The 17,302-nt window shown below is 39.6% G+C and overlaps 2 protein-coding genes across 19 annotated transcripts; one reads left to right on the top strand and one right to left on the bottom strand.

The window, feature by feature from the left end:
* Positions 1 to 1,998: 1,998 nt before the first annotated feature.
* Positions 1,999 to 10,593, top strand: LOC129588067 (uncharacterized). Of its 11 annotated transcripts, none has more exons than XR_008690441.1 (3): positions 1,999 to 2,539; positions 2,761 to 2,877; positions 3,717 to 4,123. XR_008690441.1 is itself a non-coding variant. In XM_055482167.1 (3 exons), exons 1-2 carry the CDS (start codon positions 2,191 to 2,193, stop codon positions 2,808 to 2,810), a joined length of 399 nt encoding a protein of 132 aa, XP_055338142.1. In that variant the 5' UTR covers positions 1,999 to 2,190; the 3' UTR covers positions 2,811 to 2,849; positions 10,380 to 10,593. The 11 variants fall into 11 exon arrangements, 6 of the variants coding, with proteins under 6 accessions (XP_055338142.1, XP_055338098.1, XP_055338088.1 ...); XR_008690442.1 differs by having other exon boundaries at positions 3,173 to 4,123; XR_008690443.1 differs by lacking the exon at positions 3,717 to 4,123 and adding an exon at positions 2,999 to 3,163.
* LOC129588027 (furin-like protease kpc-1) lies at positions 3,311 to 17,060 on the bottom strand. 8 transcript variants are annotated; one of them, XM_055482054.1, is made up of 19 exons: positions 16,878 to 17,060; positions 16,632 to 16,801; positions 13,909 to 14,211; positions 11,163 to 11,894; positions 8,677 to 8,775; positions 7,579 to 7,707; positions 7,281 to 7,475; positions 7,110 to 7,209; positions 6,993 to 7,043; positions 6,864 to 6,906; positions 6,741 to 6,797; positions 6,534 to 6,613; positions 6,113 to 6,334; positions 5,991 to 6,024; positions 5,209 to 5,430; positions 4,981 to 5,144; positions 4,792 to 4,926; positions 4,469 to 4,726; positions 3,311 to 3,992 (listed from the first exon to the last, which is right to left on the bottom strand). In XM_055482054.1, exons 4-19 carry the CDS (start codon positions 11,484 to 11,486, stop codon positions 3,796 to 3,798), a joined length of 2,310 nt encoding a protein of 769 aa, XP_055338029.1. In that variant the 5' UTR covers positions 11,487 to 11,894; positions 13,909 to 14,211; positions 16,632 to 16,801; positions 16,878 to 17,060; the 3' UTR covers positions 3,311 to 3,795. The 8 variants fall into 8 exon arrangements, with proteins under 8 accessions (XP_055338029.1, XP_055338020.1, XP_055338036.1 ...); XM_055482045.1 differs by having other exon boundaries at positions 16,632 to 17,060; XM_055482061.1 differs by lacking the exons at positions 16,632 to 16,801; positions 16,878 to 17,060 and adding an exon at positions 14,252 to 14,412 and having other exon boundaries at positions 13,909 to 14,144.
* Between the last annotated feature and the right edge of the window lie 242 nt (positions 17,061 to 17,302).

Genomic DNA, 17,302 nt, shown 5'->3' with positions numbered 1-17,302 from the left:
TTGCTGCATTTTTTTTAATTGTTAACGTATAGGGAAAAGTTAAAACGAATTTATCGGCGTACTACGCAAGCAATTAGCAATGAAGTATATGATAAGTAACATTTTCTATGGTAGCCAACTCCAGAAGTCCAGTTTACCGCATAGTAGTCCATGACTTTGTCCACTACCTGCATTCTGCACATCCATGAAATTGTAATTGATTGATCAAACTTTGACAGGACTGCCGTAGGCTAATGCACGAGGACTTGTGCGCAAGCGGGGCCACAATTTATAACTATTTGAGCGGCCAGGCCATGGTTGCATTGGTTGGTGAGTGCTGACCACATGGGCATCTGATGGTATCGACCGGATTTCGTCCGAAACGAACTCCATGTGTATTGGCCACGAGCAGCACGCCGCTATAGCTCCGCATATCTCAGGCTATCTCGCACTAACGTCGTGTTATTGTGACAAAGCAGAGTGAATTCGATGGCAGAGAGACGAGAGGCCGGTTTGGCGGTTTCCCTCGTCTGTTTAAGAAGGAAACACTTTGACTGGCAGCTGTGTCCCACCAGAAATTCTGTGTCCACATTCGACAAGTCAAACTTCGCAAATTAATATATGCAGTGAGTAATCTGGATGACAGAAATTCGGACCAAGACTGGACTGACTGGTCCGAGAGAGGTCCACCAGATCCGTTTACCTGTTATCCGCGCTACAGCTTAATTATTAGGCAACACCGGTAAAAAGTTTCGTCTATGAGATAACTAATTAATACTTTAGAATTAACATTTTTTTTCAAGCGCTGGAAGAAATCACTAACAGCCAGTACAAATTAAGTACTTACCTTGTATTTGCAGCATATCCATATTAACTGCTATTGTGATGTCGTAACAGCGTTTCCCACACCTAACTGTAAGAGGCACGGAGGCACCGGAAGTGGCTGGACACAGGCAAGTGATAAAATCTGGCCACTTCAGTGATTATATTAGCACGTTTTGGATTAGTGGGAATTACAATCTGCAAATTGAAATTGCACATAATTAGGGAACTAACTGGAGAAGTGTCGGGCAGCTCCTTTTTAACCTCAAGCATTTTAGTTTTGTTGGCCACGACTAAACCACGACTGGTTTACTCTAAGCACTCGCTTTTTAATTTTCAGGGAGTCGAAGAGTTTGGGTGATTTTATTTACGAGTAAAAGCCACGACTGGTTTACTCTAAGCACTCGCTTTTTAATTTTCAGGGAGTCGAAGAGTTTGCAGGGTGATTTTATTTTGTGTTTTTTAATTAGGAAGTTGAGTGACCGTGCTTGCATTTGTCGTTACTTAGGTAGCTACTGTGCAATAAATTCAAATCGCAATAAAATTACCAAGTTAATGCTGCATACAGTTATTGTGCTGCTAAATTTACCTACCTTTTTTAACCAATAATGTTTAATTTGCCAACTGCGCATAACGACACAACGTTCGGCACTATATGAATAATAAGCAAAAATTGCCGTGTATGTCTTCGACACTTTGTGCGACGACGCGGTGCTTTTACAGCAGCGGACAGTAAAACAAAGTTACATACATTTTTAACTCGACTGTATGTGCAACTATAAGTGACTTATAACCAAACCACGGCGAACAGCGCTTTCGGCTTTTAAATTAATTTGTACCGCTGTTGTGTACTGCACTCCAACAGAAAAAGTAGTGCGAACTCAATATCGACACATCGACAGGCACTGTCCGGTTCGTCCCTACTTCCTCAACAGGTTTATTGTCCCCAATACATTAAAGGTTAACAATATTAAAATAATTATGTAGTGACTTATACATTGGCACTATGCGGCCCGTGGCCGGAACGTGCAAACGGATTCACAGCAACCAACAAATAAACAAAATAAATAGATCAAATAGACAGGATGACCCTTTGGCACTCTCGCACGCATACAGTATGTTTCCCAGCAACATCGCATACTTCTACAGTTCTACTGTGTGTATCGGTGTGAATAAGTTGTGGTGGTACTAGTGTATCACAGCATCAGTGCTTCTCAGCATATTTTGTTACTGATAGTGAAAAATCTGACTGAAGACAAAGCCCTTAATAGATCACGCAATACCAGACGTTTTTTGCGCGTAAAAATTAAGTATGAAAGTACCCTTTACGCAGGCAACATGTTCTGTCAGTAATTCTATTCGTACCCCGGAGCCGAACGCCCACAACACATGGCGTATCCCCATCAACTCACTTTGTTGGAGGCTGGATTTCCTCCTCTACGTCCTGGACAGCTGCATGATTCGTCTGATTATTCGTCCAGCGAGGAGGATGATAGTCCGAGACATCGCGGTCAAGTGGTCGCAGCATCCGAGCTCAGCACGCCCAGTCCGCCTATGAGCCCGTATTTGGCTGCCACCGGTCAGTTCGGCTCGACAGCAGAATCAGTCAGTGAAGCCAGCGAAGCTCCAAGTCAACAGAAAGAAGAAAAGGCCCGTTCCCGACTGGAGGAAACCCGGAAACGAGTGGAAAAGCTCACTGAACGGGTGCGCGAGAGTGTAGAGACCATTATGGAGCGAGGTGAGAAAATCGACGATCTCCACGAGAGAGCGTATAATCTGTTCCATGAGTCTTACCAATTCAAAAAGGTTACTCGCAGCCTTCGCAGTAAGCTATGGGGTCAAAACAAAAAACTGCTAATCGGAATACTAATCGGAATTACGGTTTTCATCCTGGCTTTGATTTATATACTTACGCCGGCGGAAAAACGACCTTTTTGATCTATCGCCAATAATCTTTAGTGTTGATTCATGTAAGGAACGGGATCATTGCATGGCATTCCGGAATTTAATGGTGACGGCGATTGCCAGATGCGGACATAATTATTATTGTACGTATGTACGAGGTATTTCTAATAGGTAAGTACTCGTAGTTTTATCAGTAAGTAAGTAAGCAGGTAGAAGTTTAGAACTAGTATATCATGCAGTGTTTAATCTATTATAATATAATTGTTGTCAGTGTTCATACAAAATACCGTAGATCTATATACATGGACGCGCGGTAAATTAAAAACAAAGATCATGAGGAGTCGATGAAATGGAATATCTATATTTCCAGTGATGTAAGATATTTGTATTGGAGCTATAGCTACTTTTTATCAATGGAAAATCTGCATTGCAACCAGTCTACCGCCTTTCAATGCACTTTTGATAGAATAAGCAAAACATGCAACAGAGAGCCGGGTCACCGTTGGATGCCGGTACGAGGAACTATACATTATCCGGAGTTGGTGTAAACTCAATATCGCATTTTTACTGACTTTGGTCACCCACGAGATAACAATTAAACGGCTAGTAATAACCATTTTGATCATGAAAACGTCAACAGATTACAGAGCAGATCTGTAGTGGCAACTAACCAATCGGTTTATAGTTGCTAAAATTAAGTAACTAAAATAAAACAAACCCATGTCTTCGTCATACGGCAACAAGACAAATACAAATTAAAACAAATTAAAACGAGCAAATTTTCAGTAAAGAGTAAAACCAGGAATGTTAACGCAGACAATTCAATCTAGGTCACAAACAACCAACCAAAATCTGCAGCGATATTTATAACAAGAACTGTTTTTTAAACCGAATACAAAGTACAAATTCAAAATTAAATATTAACCAGTCGAGAAATATCACAAATACACGCCAAATCCACGTAACTTGCTATTTTTGCAACTCCCAAAACGTGGACGGTGTGCTGGTAGGAACTCCGTCGTCCATCGCAACGAAGCTACCCAACAATTCTATGAGATCCAACGCGTGCAGAGGATAGAGCGTCCATGGCTATACTGGCCAACTGCATATCGAATTCCACGAAAGCCCACCTCCTATTATGGCAGTAGAAACAATCACATAGAGCCAGAATAGTACCGGCCACGTCTGTAGTCTGGTGGCAGAATTCAACCTTGGTCCCGGGAGATTTAAAGTCGGAATAGGACGTCCAGTATTCCGATCTGGCTTCATCGTTGATACTGGTACACCTGCATTATTAAGTGGTTGATTAATTGTATCATGCGCAAAATAAATGTAAATGTAAAGCAACAATGAACTACGAATAAAATTTCGCAAAGAGAAATAACACATTCCCTTAAAAATCCAATTTTAAACTAATATTTTAAACTCCGAACTACCACAGGTCAACTACACTATCTACCGGTTCTTTGATTTATACCACACGCATTTAATTTACTTTGCGTTTGTTCACGGTTGACGGTTTCACTGCTATTTCACCTTAATAATCGAACCATATACTTACGTGGAGTTCATTCTTACTTGGTAAATAAGCTAACGTTAGGTTTGTCGCTAATGTTGGACTACTAAGGGAGTATGGATGCAGTGTTCGTTAACGCTAACCAAGAATAAGTGGCCCAAACGCTAAACATTATCCCACGCTAGTGCGCAGGCATACTATTTTTAGTCTTCTGATGCAATACACAAGGCTAGTCCAGGCACATACCGGCAGATAATCCACCAGAATCTCCGCCGTAAATATGTATTCCTGGAAATGTGTTATCTTTAACGGACGGTGTCGTAACAGCAAATTCTTTTTCCGTCTTCGACGAACGGGCAGCATCTACTTCGGCTGCTGCTGTACTGGCAGCTCCAGCCTTCATTAATTCCTTACTGCGGCGTTGCTTAACAAGCACGTCATAAGGTGGCTCTTCTTCCGTCCCGTACATAATCAGCGTGAAATCGTACAAATTACCCCAACCTACTGAGCACGCAGACGTCATTTATTGGCTTCGTTTTGACAATGAACATGGTGATGTTCATGCCTACCTGAATTTCTTATCTCCAGTGTCCAATTGCCGTATGATATCTCCCCCCAATTAAAAACGGTCATAAAGGGCCACTGATGGAATCCCTGGCGATTGTTGTCACGCGGTCGTTGTTGGAGTAACGTGGAGCGCGTACCTGTATGCAATTTAATTAGATTACGACGGCTAATTTTCAGCTTCACCGACCAACCTTGAGGAGACGTCAAGTAGATCTCGATTTCGCCTCTCCGGGCAGCCGAAAGCGTCAGCTGGGCTTGTACATGCTCAAGATATTTGACATGCTGAGCGGCATCCTTGCAGCCGTCAGTCTGCAAGGTCAAAATCAAGCTGGATGTATCACGAGTCGATATTTTCCTGCAATAAATTAATTTTGAAATGACAGGAGGTGAAAAACGAACGCAAAACAAATTATAATTACATATTCCGGTGAGGATAGACAACGGCGCAACGATGATGGTCTCCCACATTAATCCATTCGCGAGCCATGAGGACCATTGCCGAAGCATCCATAAGGCCGTAGCCGAAAGAATGGCTAACGTTTCTTTGGACCCCATTCGTCACCCAATCAGAGCTCTTCAAGTTCGCCTGTCGAGCAGTTCTCACCACTAAATGATGCACATCGCGCCATCCCAACTTAGGGCTGCAATAAAAGCGAAAGGAACGGTTGCATTTCCGCTATTAAAAAACCGCGCTTTTGGCAGTCGAAAGAAATTCAAAGTAAAATGCATGTTCTCAGATAAAATTTTAAAGAAGAAGCTCGTACTGAAGCGAAAGATAAATTAACTACACCAATAATAAAAATATGTTATCAAAACAGTCACCTTCGTAAAACCTCGTAAGCAGAAGACGAATTTTCCTCTAACAATGAAAATACGACCACGAGACAACTAACCATAACGAAAAATAGACTATAGATTAAGTAACCAGAAGAGTGAAATTTTACAGTTATTTTTTATGATATTTTATGTTTCAAGAACGCCTCATATTTTATACGATTAATAAGTAGTAAGGATTTTGAGTATCCAAACGAAGTATATAACATGCGGACGCGTAATAAGAGCATAAATATGCTGATAATTTCCAAAATTTAGTTAGTCATTGGCGAGGCAGTAGCGTTTTATTGGTTTGTTTACTCTTACAAACCCAAACACCGCTTGCATCAGTGTCAACAAGTTATTAAATATGCTTTCTTTCACTCACTTTGCTTCCAACGCCAACGCTACAATTCCGGCAGCTACAATCATAAAACAGATCTGAGTTTTATTATTCTATCGTTTTCACGCTAATAAAACTGGTTGTCATTTGTGCTATACATGCCCTACCTAAGGGTGCCGAAGCGGACGTTCCCGTATGACTCAACGTGCATTTATGATGCAGATCCGTGGTCACGATCTGCCGCTCCATGGACGATCCGCTGGAATACGTAGTGGCCATGGTTGACGAACACTGTTCCAAATACCACGGAATATGGCCATTGTCGGTTGCGCTGCTGATGCTTAGAGTCTGAATACTATTTGTGTATCCATCACAGTTACAACTATCACCTGTAACAAATATCTGCAATCAATTTGGCGGCATTCAAGTCGTTTAGATGGAACAAATTTAACTTGCATTTTGCACGGCATACAAAACAACCGACAATTACAATTACGCTAAAAACGCACCTACACAATTTGCATTAGAACCGGCAAGATAAAGGAAACAGAAGAGAATAAGCCAAAAACTACCGTTTGTCGTCCTTACCATCACGTCCACCGTTACCGCTTGCCCACACATAAATGGAACCCAACCCTCCCCGTCCTTTCTGAACACCGGTAACAAACCTAAAATTGTGACAGGAATTATAAGTGCCATGCGCTAGCAATCATTTTCGAGGGAGCTATCTGACATATAATTTAAAAGCATTTCCGATTGCGCAACCTGCTCTCTTTTAATTCTGCCGGCACTTACGCTCTCTTTGTAAGGAACGCCGGTCCATCGACTGTGCGCCCGTCGTCATCTGGTCCCCTGTGACCAGACCACCAAATTACCATAATGTCGTTTTTATCAATACGAAAAAACTCCAATGCCTACCAGCTGGCACTGTAGATGTCAATATGTTGTGGATTTAATCCAACTAAACAGAGAAAAATGCTGAACATTTCCCCTTACGCTGATCAAGTGCTCGACATAATCGTCTAACAAGTGAACACATAATCGCACCTGACTGAGCTTCCACCGCATCTGTAACATCTCCATCGAGCATTCTGACACCTGAATAATAGCACAGTAGTCAATAGGGGGCATCAATTTGTTGGCCTGCATTAATGGTGTGTTTACCTCCAATTTTTGCATTGAAAGCAATGCCAACAACACAGTTACTGTTGTTGGCTTGCGCTGCCACTTCTCCCGCACAACGCGTGCCATGTCGATTAGTGTTCTAATGGAAACGCACAACGAAAACCAGCATCAGCCACAGTTGACTTAGCTGTCAAGTGTGTACATTCTTACACTGGGATCATATCGGGGCTGTGGGTCTTCATCGTGTCCATTGACATCGTAGCTAGCCAGTGCATCATAGTTCATGGCAATATCGGGATGGTCTTTCTCCAGTCCATCATCCAAAATTGTCACAACCACGCCCTTGCCGGTGTAGCCCATTTGCCAGGCTTTCTGGACATTCATATCCAGTCCTTGACCACGATTCTAAATTGACGAATTTCATTGAATCTGACAGGCATTTCCCAATCAGACAATTCTCAACGTCAATTTATTAACGTATCAAAACTGCATCAATAAAGCTGCTTACCAGATACCACATCTGAGGCCATTCCGGATCGTTGAAATTGTCATCCGACTGACAGTCGGTCTTTACGGATGGGCCACCAAAATCGCGCTTTATTCGCCGCTTTACGGTTTGTTGTTCAATCCAGTGAACCTACAAGCATAGGCAAGATTTTCATCGTAACTGCATGTTCACGTTTCCATATCTCATGAACTCTCTTGGGTATCCATTTTCTATACGAGTACGAATATATTGTTTGCATTTTCTTCCGAATCCTGCCCAAGGCAATAACCACAACACATGGCACACCTCATATGTAGGCATTTTTCGTTTAGGTATTCCAAATGGCGGCAAATGGAATGTTTATAGTGGAACGTGCTACATCGCTTTTCCATTAACTAGCGTTGAAGTAGTAGAAAAACTCATGTTTGGAGTAAGTACTTGCAGCCCACCGTGTTGCGCAAAGTGTTCACAAAAAGCGATTTATCGGACTGCAATTTCCAGTGCATCGATAAAGTAACGCCTCAGGATCAAGGATTACAGTGAATAGAGATCGATTAGCTTCGTTTATATTGCAAAATTGTTTGCGAGCAAATTACTGAAAACCCACTCGGGATTTCAGGCCAAATCGAACGTGCAGGTCAATACAACCGGCTAGATTAGCACAATTATCCAGTTGATACTCGAATACTTTTAAAGTCATGTTACCAGTCTTGTGACAACTGGATAAAACAGCACTGCTTCTGAATTTAAATACAGAGCTTGGACTCAAAAATATTAATCCCATAATAATTATGATAATAACAAAAAATGCTAACGGTCTGGCATTACCGACAAGATCGAAAAAATATGCATCAATCTAGATAAGATTCTAGGTCAAAAGATGACTGTAAACTAAGACTCTTAGGCAATTAACCAAAGTATGGAAAACAGCTCTCGGTAACGCAAAGTCAAGACTGAAGTCCGCAATTTTCATTCAAACAGAAGCTTTCCAAGTAAATGTTATACAATACTTTGGTACATAATCAAAGTACAGAACGATATCGTAGAACCGTGCAGCAACCGGCCACACTCCAAATTAATTATTTACTCCGTAATCACAGCAATAACAATATGCCTTACATTAGGTTCTTCAGCGAGCTCTTTGTGCAAATGACCGCTGCTCCTTTTTGATCGCTTTTGTGCTTTCTTGTGCGCAAGCAGATAATAATCATCCATAATCTGCAATCACAAAAAATTTTCGCGTTGTCTGGAGCATTATTAGGTAGTGGATCACTGGATATACTTTCTTGTACATACAAGTAATATTACAGTATTAGAGAGAATCAGAATTCTACAGTAGAGAATAATTATTGCAAGTACTTCATGATACCGTACATGCACCCTACGCAAGCATGTACTGTACAAAGGTTAAAATGACCATGAAAATTGGAATACGGCAAATACTGAGCGAAAACGATATTCATTCATAACAGAATGCCGCTCCCGGCAGCTTTTTATCGCTTTTGGTTCCAGAATAGGGAAGTATCATCCTCTAAGACAACAGACACTATTTTTGCAAAAGGACCAAAAGGTAAAAGAGATTTTAATTTTTTGGCACCGTCGAACATAACATCTGGATTAATTAAGCAAACCAATGGAACGATCACAGTATAAACCATGAACTGCCCGGGTTAGAGTCTCTCATTTTTTATTATCAGAGTACCACTGCACCTCTACACCATCTGGTAAGTAGTACTGTAGTAGTACATTATCTTAGACATAAATTACGGCCACACCTAATAATGACTTAAAAAAAGAGGGCAAGAACTCCCGGTAGGTGCGGCAATGTCGTAGCAATCTTCTAAATTACTGTATTAAACAACAAGCAATACATCGACGAATGCTTGCACTGCCGAACACGAAGTACTTAATACGTTCCGATAAACCACAACAGAGATATCCCGACGCGTTTTGCTAAGAAACATTTAGAACAGGTTACGCCTGCAAAAAATCTTTTACCACTAAAACTATTAAATACTGGAATCAATCGACCAATCCATGCGCGAATACTAATTTGGAAAAACAGTAAGGGTTATGCTGCGATTATTTACAATTAGTTGTTAATGCTCGATGAGGTGTAGACCGTGTAGTCGAAAGCTACAGTGTGTGGTCTGCGTGCCGGTGTTGCATGTGGCAGACACTTGTACTATATATTAATTGCACAATGATAAAAGTACGCTTGCTGAAAATCCGGCTCAATTCATTTTAATAAAATTGTGCCCCATTTTTCCCGCATAAAAAATGCATTCAAATCTCATGCGACTCGTCCCTTTCGGCTTAGATATACTACCATGTACAACTAGACAATGGAAAACGAGGATGATTTCTGAGATCTAATTACCCGACCGGAAACGAGGCTTTTTGAAGTTTCTTGCAGTGTGATAATGTTGCTTTATCTTTAACTTTTTGGAATCTTTTCCGTACGATGGTCAGTTGCAGAACATTTGTCTCACGCTCATAATATGGAAATCAAGAACAAGAACGAACAAAAAATCAATCAATCTGGATAACTCTCTAAGTATCATGTACTGTAGTAAAGGTTTCCTATACGTAGTTTTGTGGTAACCTGCATGTTATAATACTTATTCGGATGGTACGTTTATAAGCACTTTTAACTTGCAAGTATTGCCGGCATTCACGGAAATACTTGGAACTTTTCATCTAATTTAACGAAACAAATATTTTGACGTAATCTCTTCTCTCTTGTATCTAGACAAAAAACAAGTCGTTTGGGATGAACTGTCGATTTTCTAATTACAAAAACACAATACTGTTCATTGCAGACAACGGTATCCCATAACACTAATACTGGGGATCAATGCGAAAACCAGTAGCTCGAATGTCCGCCAAGTAAAGTCAGTCTTATGGTGCCATTCCAGGGAAAGCATATTAGATCATGCCAACAAGATCCACAGATCAAGATGCTAATACTAATATATCTGGCGCTATCTCCTGTGAATGCAGAGCGCAAAGTTCAAACGGTTATCCAATAATCAATCCGTCATCAAACCAATTTGATTCTACAGTATCTTTAAAGGGGATCAATATTTACTTCTGTATGGTTTTTATTCAATTCTTGCAAGTCAACAGCGCATTTTTTGTAACATTAAGGCGCCTACTGATCATGTTGCAAGGAAAACTGCGCTGCTTGAATACTTACATGCAGATCAGTGTGTAGTACTGTGTACCAAGAAAACGGTAAAGAACTCAAAATTCGTCATCGTAAATAACCAGAATTAATTAGTAATTACCATGAATATTTGGCAGCATTAATTTTGTAATCTCATACATACGCCACTATAGTGACAGTGTCAGAGCACAATATGGAAACCACATACTGTACGTAAATCACATTAAACTGCTTTTTTATTGTGTTTATGAGCTAGAGTAGACAGATTACGTATTACGAGAGAAATAAGAAATAAGAGATTTTTGCAATCTGTCATCGTGGGATGGTAAATATTGCAGTAAAAACTGGAGTGTGTATGTCATTTCTTATTACGATAAGGTAATTAATAATCACATGGACCTGTGTTGTGACGGAAGTTCTGTCTTGCGAAACATACCTGATTAATGAAATCGAAGCCAAACGAGGAAGCCAGCCGGCGAGCTTCCTTTTCTCCTCCAGTAACATGGACAGCCCATTGGTCCAAAAACACCACGGGATTCAGAGGGTTCGTGTTCGTGGAGCGCAGCGCTGCTGACCCGTTTGGATAAGTAAGAATCCTTTCTTGATCAAAAATTTCGTGTGCCGTAATCCGATATCTACCGCTATCAGATAAGGTAAATATCGCCAATATCACCCATAATATGTATCCACATAAATAGTTCCGTAGACAGATGGAAACAGCCCTGGGCACTGAATTGTACAACTTTCCGGCCCCAATCATGGCCGCAAAAAATAAGGATGACAAATTAAGCACTGCATTAGGTAAAAACCTCAAATCGGCTAATGCCACCACATCTTTCGTGATAGTATTTTTATAAACACAGAACCGCTATTGCACAAGCAAAACATTTCTGCACTGTATTATGGTGGGAGTTGGACGATATATACACAAGTAAAGCATCTGATATGACCGTGAGTTGCATCAAGGCGGGCATTCGTCAGTCACTGGAAATAATTGCCTTGGCACAACTATGCTCATTTTCATGGGCGTCAGTCAAAGGAAAGTTGTAGGAATTATGAATGACTGTAAAATCCACGTACTACGACCGCCGCTGTAACGTCATCATCTGAGCAGACTTGCTATAAATCAACGCCGGCGCAGTTCATTCGCGACGACTGCGTGTGCACACTAAAACAGAAGCAGAGAAAAAACTGTTATAGAAATTATTTTATGCATGCCGATCAGTTAAATCAGCAAAAAAGGACATCCGATCTCTTCCGGAAACAGCGAAACACAAGTGGGCAGAACTTTTCATGCAGAGTGCAATAGCTTATCCAAGCAGATTTAATCCGTATGCAAGACAGGTTGTTGTCAGCGTTTCTTCTTGCCTTGAGTTCACGTGAAGTTAAGCGAAAACTTATACCAGAGATTTGAAATCGATATTTACACGCGAACAGAGAAAGCCTAAAGAAATATTTATTAGTATTATAAGTGTTGATATGAATTTGCAAACCTACAAACTAACATCTGCTGTAAAGTAGCGGCTGTATAATGAACCGCAATATTATGCACCCGAGCCGAACATACTGCTGTAAATTACAATGAAATATAAAACTTCAGTGCACCGCTTGACAACTATCATATAATTATGTAAATTACTATAACATTTTGCGCGTGTACGAGTACTGTATAATTAGTGCTTATTAATACTTGTTCCAACAAAATTTCACATTTTTAATCACATTAGGAATAACCATTGCTCAGAACACAAGGGAATATAGGAAATCACCACTTTGAATCCTCATTGCCCTTGCAGTTTCTTAATTAAACACACCAAACTAACAACAAAATGCTTCAATCAGAAGTAAGCGCGAACGGATGGTTCGTTTACTCGATAGTACCACTATGTTCTTATTTTTAGACAAATTACTCGTATTCTTAATTGTTCTTAATTTCTAATTACAAAACACCACCAACAACTACTGGGTCATGGGTGCGAAAATTGTAAGCACTTATGGTTAGTAGTTTCAAGAAGAATGCATAATTATGGGCAACTACGTACAGTACTTAACAGAGGATTTCTCATTAGAAACGTTATGCAGGTGTTTTCAAGCGCTGATGTTCTGATGTTCTATACAAAAATAATTATATAGATGTTCTATAAAAAACCAGAATGTTTATCCCAAACTCAGTTTCAGAAAAGTTAATTTAAGATAGAAGTACACATTCTAGATGGGCAAATATATACCAAAACTTCAGATCTTTTTAAGCACGAAAGTAGAACAATTTTGACGAACAACGCGGAATCTCTACGTAGATAAAGTGCCAAATAGCAAAATACTAAACTCAAATTACGCAATCGCATCGTCTTTCTGACAAAAATAAAGATCGTTATGCAACAAACTATTCTTGAAACACTAGCTGTGTATCGGGCGCATCTCTAAACGTAATATTTGAGTATGCACCACTATTTTCTATTCAAATTTTGAAGATTGCAAAGTTTTCCTGTTTATTACATTTTTTAAAAATAAACTACGATTCCAAAAGTTTTCTTAATGATTGTAAAGCGCCTTGAAGAACATAAGGCGATAACGACACGGGTTAAAAATGGGAACAATTCACAGCACCCCAAGTAAATACGATTGTAATCTGGTAAACAATAGTAAAATCGTAATCACCATTGTTTTTTACGGTTTTGCCAATATTTACGGTATTGCGTCCATATTTGTTTCGTGTTTGAGCATTTGTCACACTTAACAGTAGTCTTTACTGCAGACACACTATGACTAACCAACAAAAATACTGTTTCAATTTTCAACTAATCTTTAACATGAAGCCAACTAAAAATACTTCTGCTATGAGATAATTGATTCGCAAATGGTTGAGACAAACCACTTATTTTTCCCTTGAATTTGGATTTCTAAAAAATTCAGTGAAAGGTTTACTGCGATGTCTGAGCACAATTGCTTTTGATCACTTTTTGAGACTCAAATGACAATGTCGAGACTTTTGCAACCTCCCTTTAATAACAAACAAATATCTGAAATACGTGCACAAAATATTAATTTTATAACTGGATCGGACTGACGGGAAATGCAACTAATGGACAGTTTACAACTAATCTAAATCTGCAACAGTAAATTAAGGAAATTGACAAACAACGTGGAGCGGATGCATACGTAAATGTACAACTCAAAAGTACCTTGTGTTACAACAAATTGCATGTAAATCCAGCTGCAATCCTTGCAGAATATAGGTCGGCTGAATCGATCCTTGCATCACTAATTACACCGTAATACATGCAGAAATTCCACATTCACGAACACAAAGGAAATGCGTTGAAAAGAGGATTTGCGATTGATCACGTCCGAGTTTAATTAAGCGGCGCAGGCTTGCGTAATACTCGACAGTTGCTGCAAGGTACCCCACGAATGCCGACTAAAACGTTTCTAATAGCAGCACTTTTTATCTATAGTGCAGTATCCTATCTGCGTAGCAGCAACAACTGCAAGCAAGGTAAGAAAACTTCAGCGATTAAGAAGTACCTTTGGCGCACAGCAAGACATGCCAATACAAACTGCCAGGGCTACGTTATTACAGCCCCACAGTCAACTTCTGCTCTGTTGGATATTAACGATAAACCGCTGCATGCAGCAAGTAAAACTTAACTCCGATATACCCTACTATCGGCAAGTGACCGTATGTGCATAATGCATACTTCTAGGCGTAGTGTGTAGGTACCGCAGCACACTGCGCACATTCGTCGGCGGAAAACACACTCAGCAACTGCGACTGATAACGCAAAATGACAAGTGCTCGTCAGATATTTCAAGATTCACGACACGATCAATAGGAATAGCGAAGTGGTTGGTTGGCCCAGCGGTGTTTTCCTCTTAACAGAATGATATTATAGATTAAAATGGCACCACCAATCAGTCTTCATTCGGAAAATGGAACTGAATGAAGGCAAATATCATCTTGTGCCGGTGCCACAGTCCATAACAATAAAAAAGTTACTCCTGTAATCGAAGTCAATCGTCTAACACTGAAACTCTCATCACTACTTTATGCACGAAGCTGAACGACAGGGTTAAAGACGTACAGTAATTATTTACTGGAATTGTTTACGACTTTCAAGACATCATAAACTGTTTTAAGCTTAAACATCGCTACAACCAAATTCATATACTGTACTGAAATCATAATTACAAATTTTAAGCCGATGGCGTGCGAGCGGTGCCGATTTTCAATGAAATGCGCCGGTGCCCGGCAGCACCGGCATTCACAATCAGTTTCGCCGGTACCATGAGCTGCATAGTGTATGCGCGCAACCGAAAGATCCTCTTTTTTTGCTACGTTAACGTTGTGTATAATTAGTCACAGGTGCAATTAAGCGCATCAGGTGCATATTATTCCCGCACAGTACCATACAGAATGTCCTTAATTAATCGTTCAAGTGAACGTTTTCCGTTGCGGTGCGTATCGAGAAGCGGATAATACCGGCATTAACTTTTTTTACGCCAGTTGCATATCATTGTATGCAGTTTGCTAAGCGCGCTAATCCGGAATCGATAGGTTCGCAAAAATTTTTCTCCGTGAAACACTAGCAATTCATTTTGCTAGCCTCTCCTTTTAAAAGGCACAACTGTTTCTGCGACCTACAAGACCAAAGTTGGCAAAAAAAAACATGTTTACACTGAAAAAACTAATTGTATGGAGAAAGAACGAAATGCAATGAAATGTGGTAAGTTTAAAGCGACTAATACACTACGTGGCCCAATCTCGTTTCACTCGATTGTATAGCGGCAGGTGCATAAAAAAACAATAATATAAATAATTTAAGAGTATCGTATGTTGTAACTGTGTGCCCTACTGAGCCCAACTAAATCTAACTGCAGCCTCGAGGAGGTTTATAATTTGATTTCTAACAGCACGATTTCTCACAGAATTCTGTAGTATTGACTGAAAGTAGTCAAGTTTTTGCTATACATACAGAATTCCAGATAGAATAAAAATTATATGTTCATTGTTGAATTAATTTCAAATAAAGCTCCTTATCCAGGATGAAACGGTCGGTCTGTTAAGTGGCAGTGATAACACCAATGCCGGCAATGGCTTTATGAAAATAGGACGTTTAATTTGACGGCTTTGAAACTGAAACTTTTGTTATCAAAAATAATATAGTACATGAATAGGAGCATAGTACATGAACAGTATAGTAAGTACTTAAACTGGAAAATAGTATAATACAAAATTTTTGGGTTAAAATAATTAGCTACACTTTTGTTACCTAATCTTTTCCAATACAAAAATTGTCCTTTTTGAGAACATAATTGATTTTCCGTTTTGACTAATCCCGTTGATGAAGGTTCAGAGCTCGAAAAAGGTAGGAGCAATCTTTTTGAAGCCTATTATCTGCATTTTAAAGACGTAATTTAAAATATTTTTCAGGTGAAATACTATAAAGCCGATCACCTGGTAAACCACCATAACAAAGATAAGCTCTGTTTTCTTGTCCAGGGTCTGAGTTCCAGACCCAGAATAAATTATCATTATAATTTAATCTGGGTCTGGAAAAACACGTTCATAACCCTGTGCGCACTTAAGCGGTATGACAGCCCCACTGGTATCTAAATTTTCCAAATCACGAATTTTACAGTTCGCTTAAAACACATTATTACAAATCAAAATAATTAGCGCTTCATAAACCTATTTACTTCATCATTACTTACTTCATTATCTTCCTACTACAATTACCCTCAATTTGCATTTTACGTTTTCTATATTCGCGCATGTATTCACGCATATTTCTTCCGATTAGAATCACCTTCCATTATTTTATTAAAGATAATAGTACTTAAAATTTAACGCAGATCTCTGTGCAAGAAAACTTACTAACCCATACTTGAAGCTAAAAATACGTACCACAGTCAAACAAAACACGGCAGCCTGAATCAGCACTGTACTAAAATCCAAACCGACCACCACAAAATAATCAACAGGAGAAAAATCTTCTTCACTGCATACTTCTTCAAATCCATAATAGCTCACACGCAACTTCTGCTTATTCCGGAATTCTTTCTATACCTACCGAACTAAAAAAATTCAGTCAACAAACCGAATCACCCTAACACTTTCTCGAACAACTTTTTAATGTACATCGCAACCTACTTCCCATATAAAAACCACCTGTTACTAAACATCCGTAACCATCAGATGAGAACATCATAGTCTGCTCCATTAAGCAATCAACTTTCTCGAACTTTCATGAATTTTTCACAATAATCCATTACCACCCATCACCACAACCCGTAATACACAACACACTCTGCTTCCTGTTACACTTCATTAAACTATGAAGTATGAACAACCAATAAGTCGAATACACTTATGTCAGACTACAGTAAAACCCCCTACAACCTTCCCTCTGTGACAACATTCACCCCTTCATTATCAGTTTCTTTCAAACATATCATCTTTTAAATTTTAACATAATCTACTATCCTATTAAATTGGTTACAGAGCAATTTCTGTTGATATTGTCTTTACTAACCGATACTTGTATCTAATATTATGCTCCTACAATAAGCTCCTGC

This window comes from Paramacrobiotus metropolitanus, unplaced genomic scaffold (genome assembly GCF_019649055.1).
Source record: "Paramacrobiotus metropolitanus isolate TYO unplaced genomic scaffold, Prichtersi_v1.0 Parri_scaffold0000002, whole genome shotgun sequence".
NCBI classification, from domain to species: Eukaryota; Metazoa; Tardigrada; class Eutardigrada; order Parachela; family Macrobiotidae; genus Paramacrobiotus; species Paramacrobiotus metropolitanus.
The sequence above is the reverse complement of the archived record's forward strand: the minus strand, read 5'-3'. Positions and strand labels throughout refer to the sequence as shown.

Excerpts from the sequence above, each read along its gene's own strand:
- LOC129588067 (XM_055482123.1), top strand. The coding sequence starts at position 2,191 with ATGGCGTATCCCCATCAACTCACTTTGTTGGAGGCTGGATTTCCTCCT. Across the intron at positions 2,540-2,776 it reads AGAGACCATTATGGAGCGAG|GAACGGGATCATTGCATGGC; the intron begins GTGAGAAAATCG and ends GATTCATGTAAG.
- LOC129588027 (XM_055482045.1), bottom strand. The coding sequence starts at position 11,486 with ATGATTGGGGCCGGAAAGTTGTACAATTCAGTGCCCAGGGCTGTTTCC. Across the intron at positions 7,044-7,109 it reads TTTCAATGCAAAAATTGGAG|GTGTCAGAATGCTCGATGGA; the intron begins GTAAACACACCA and ends GCTATTATTCAG. Across the intron at positions 6,907-6,992 it reads TGCGGTGGAAGCTCAGTCAG|TTGGATTAAATCCACAACAT; the intron begins GTGCGATTATGT and ends TTCTCTGTTTAG.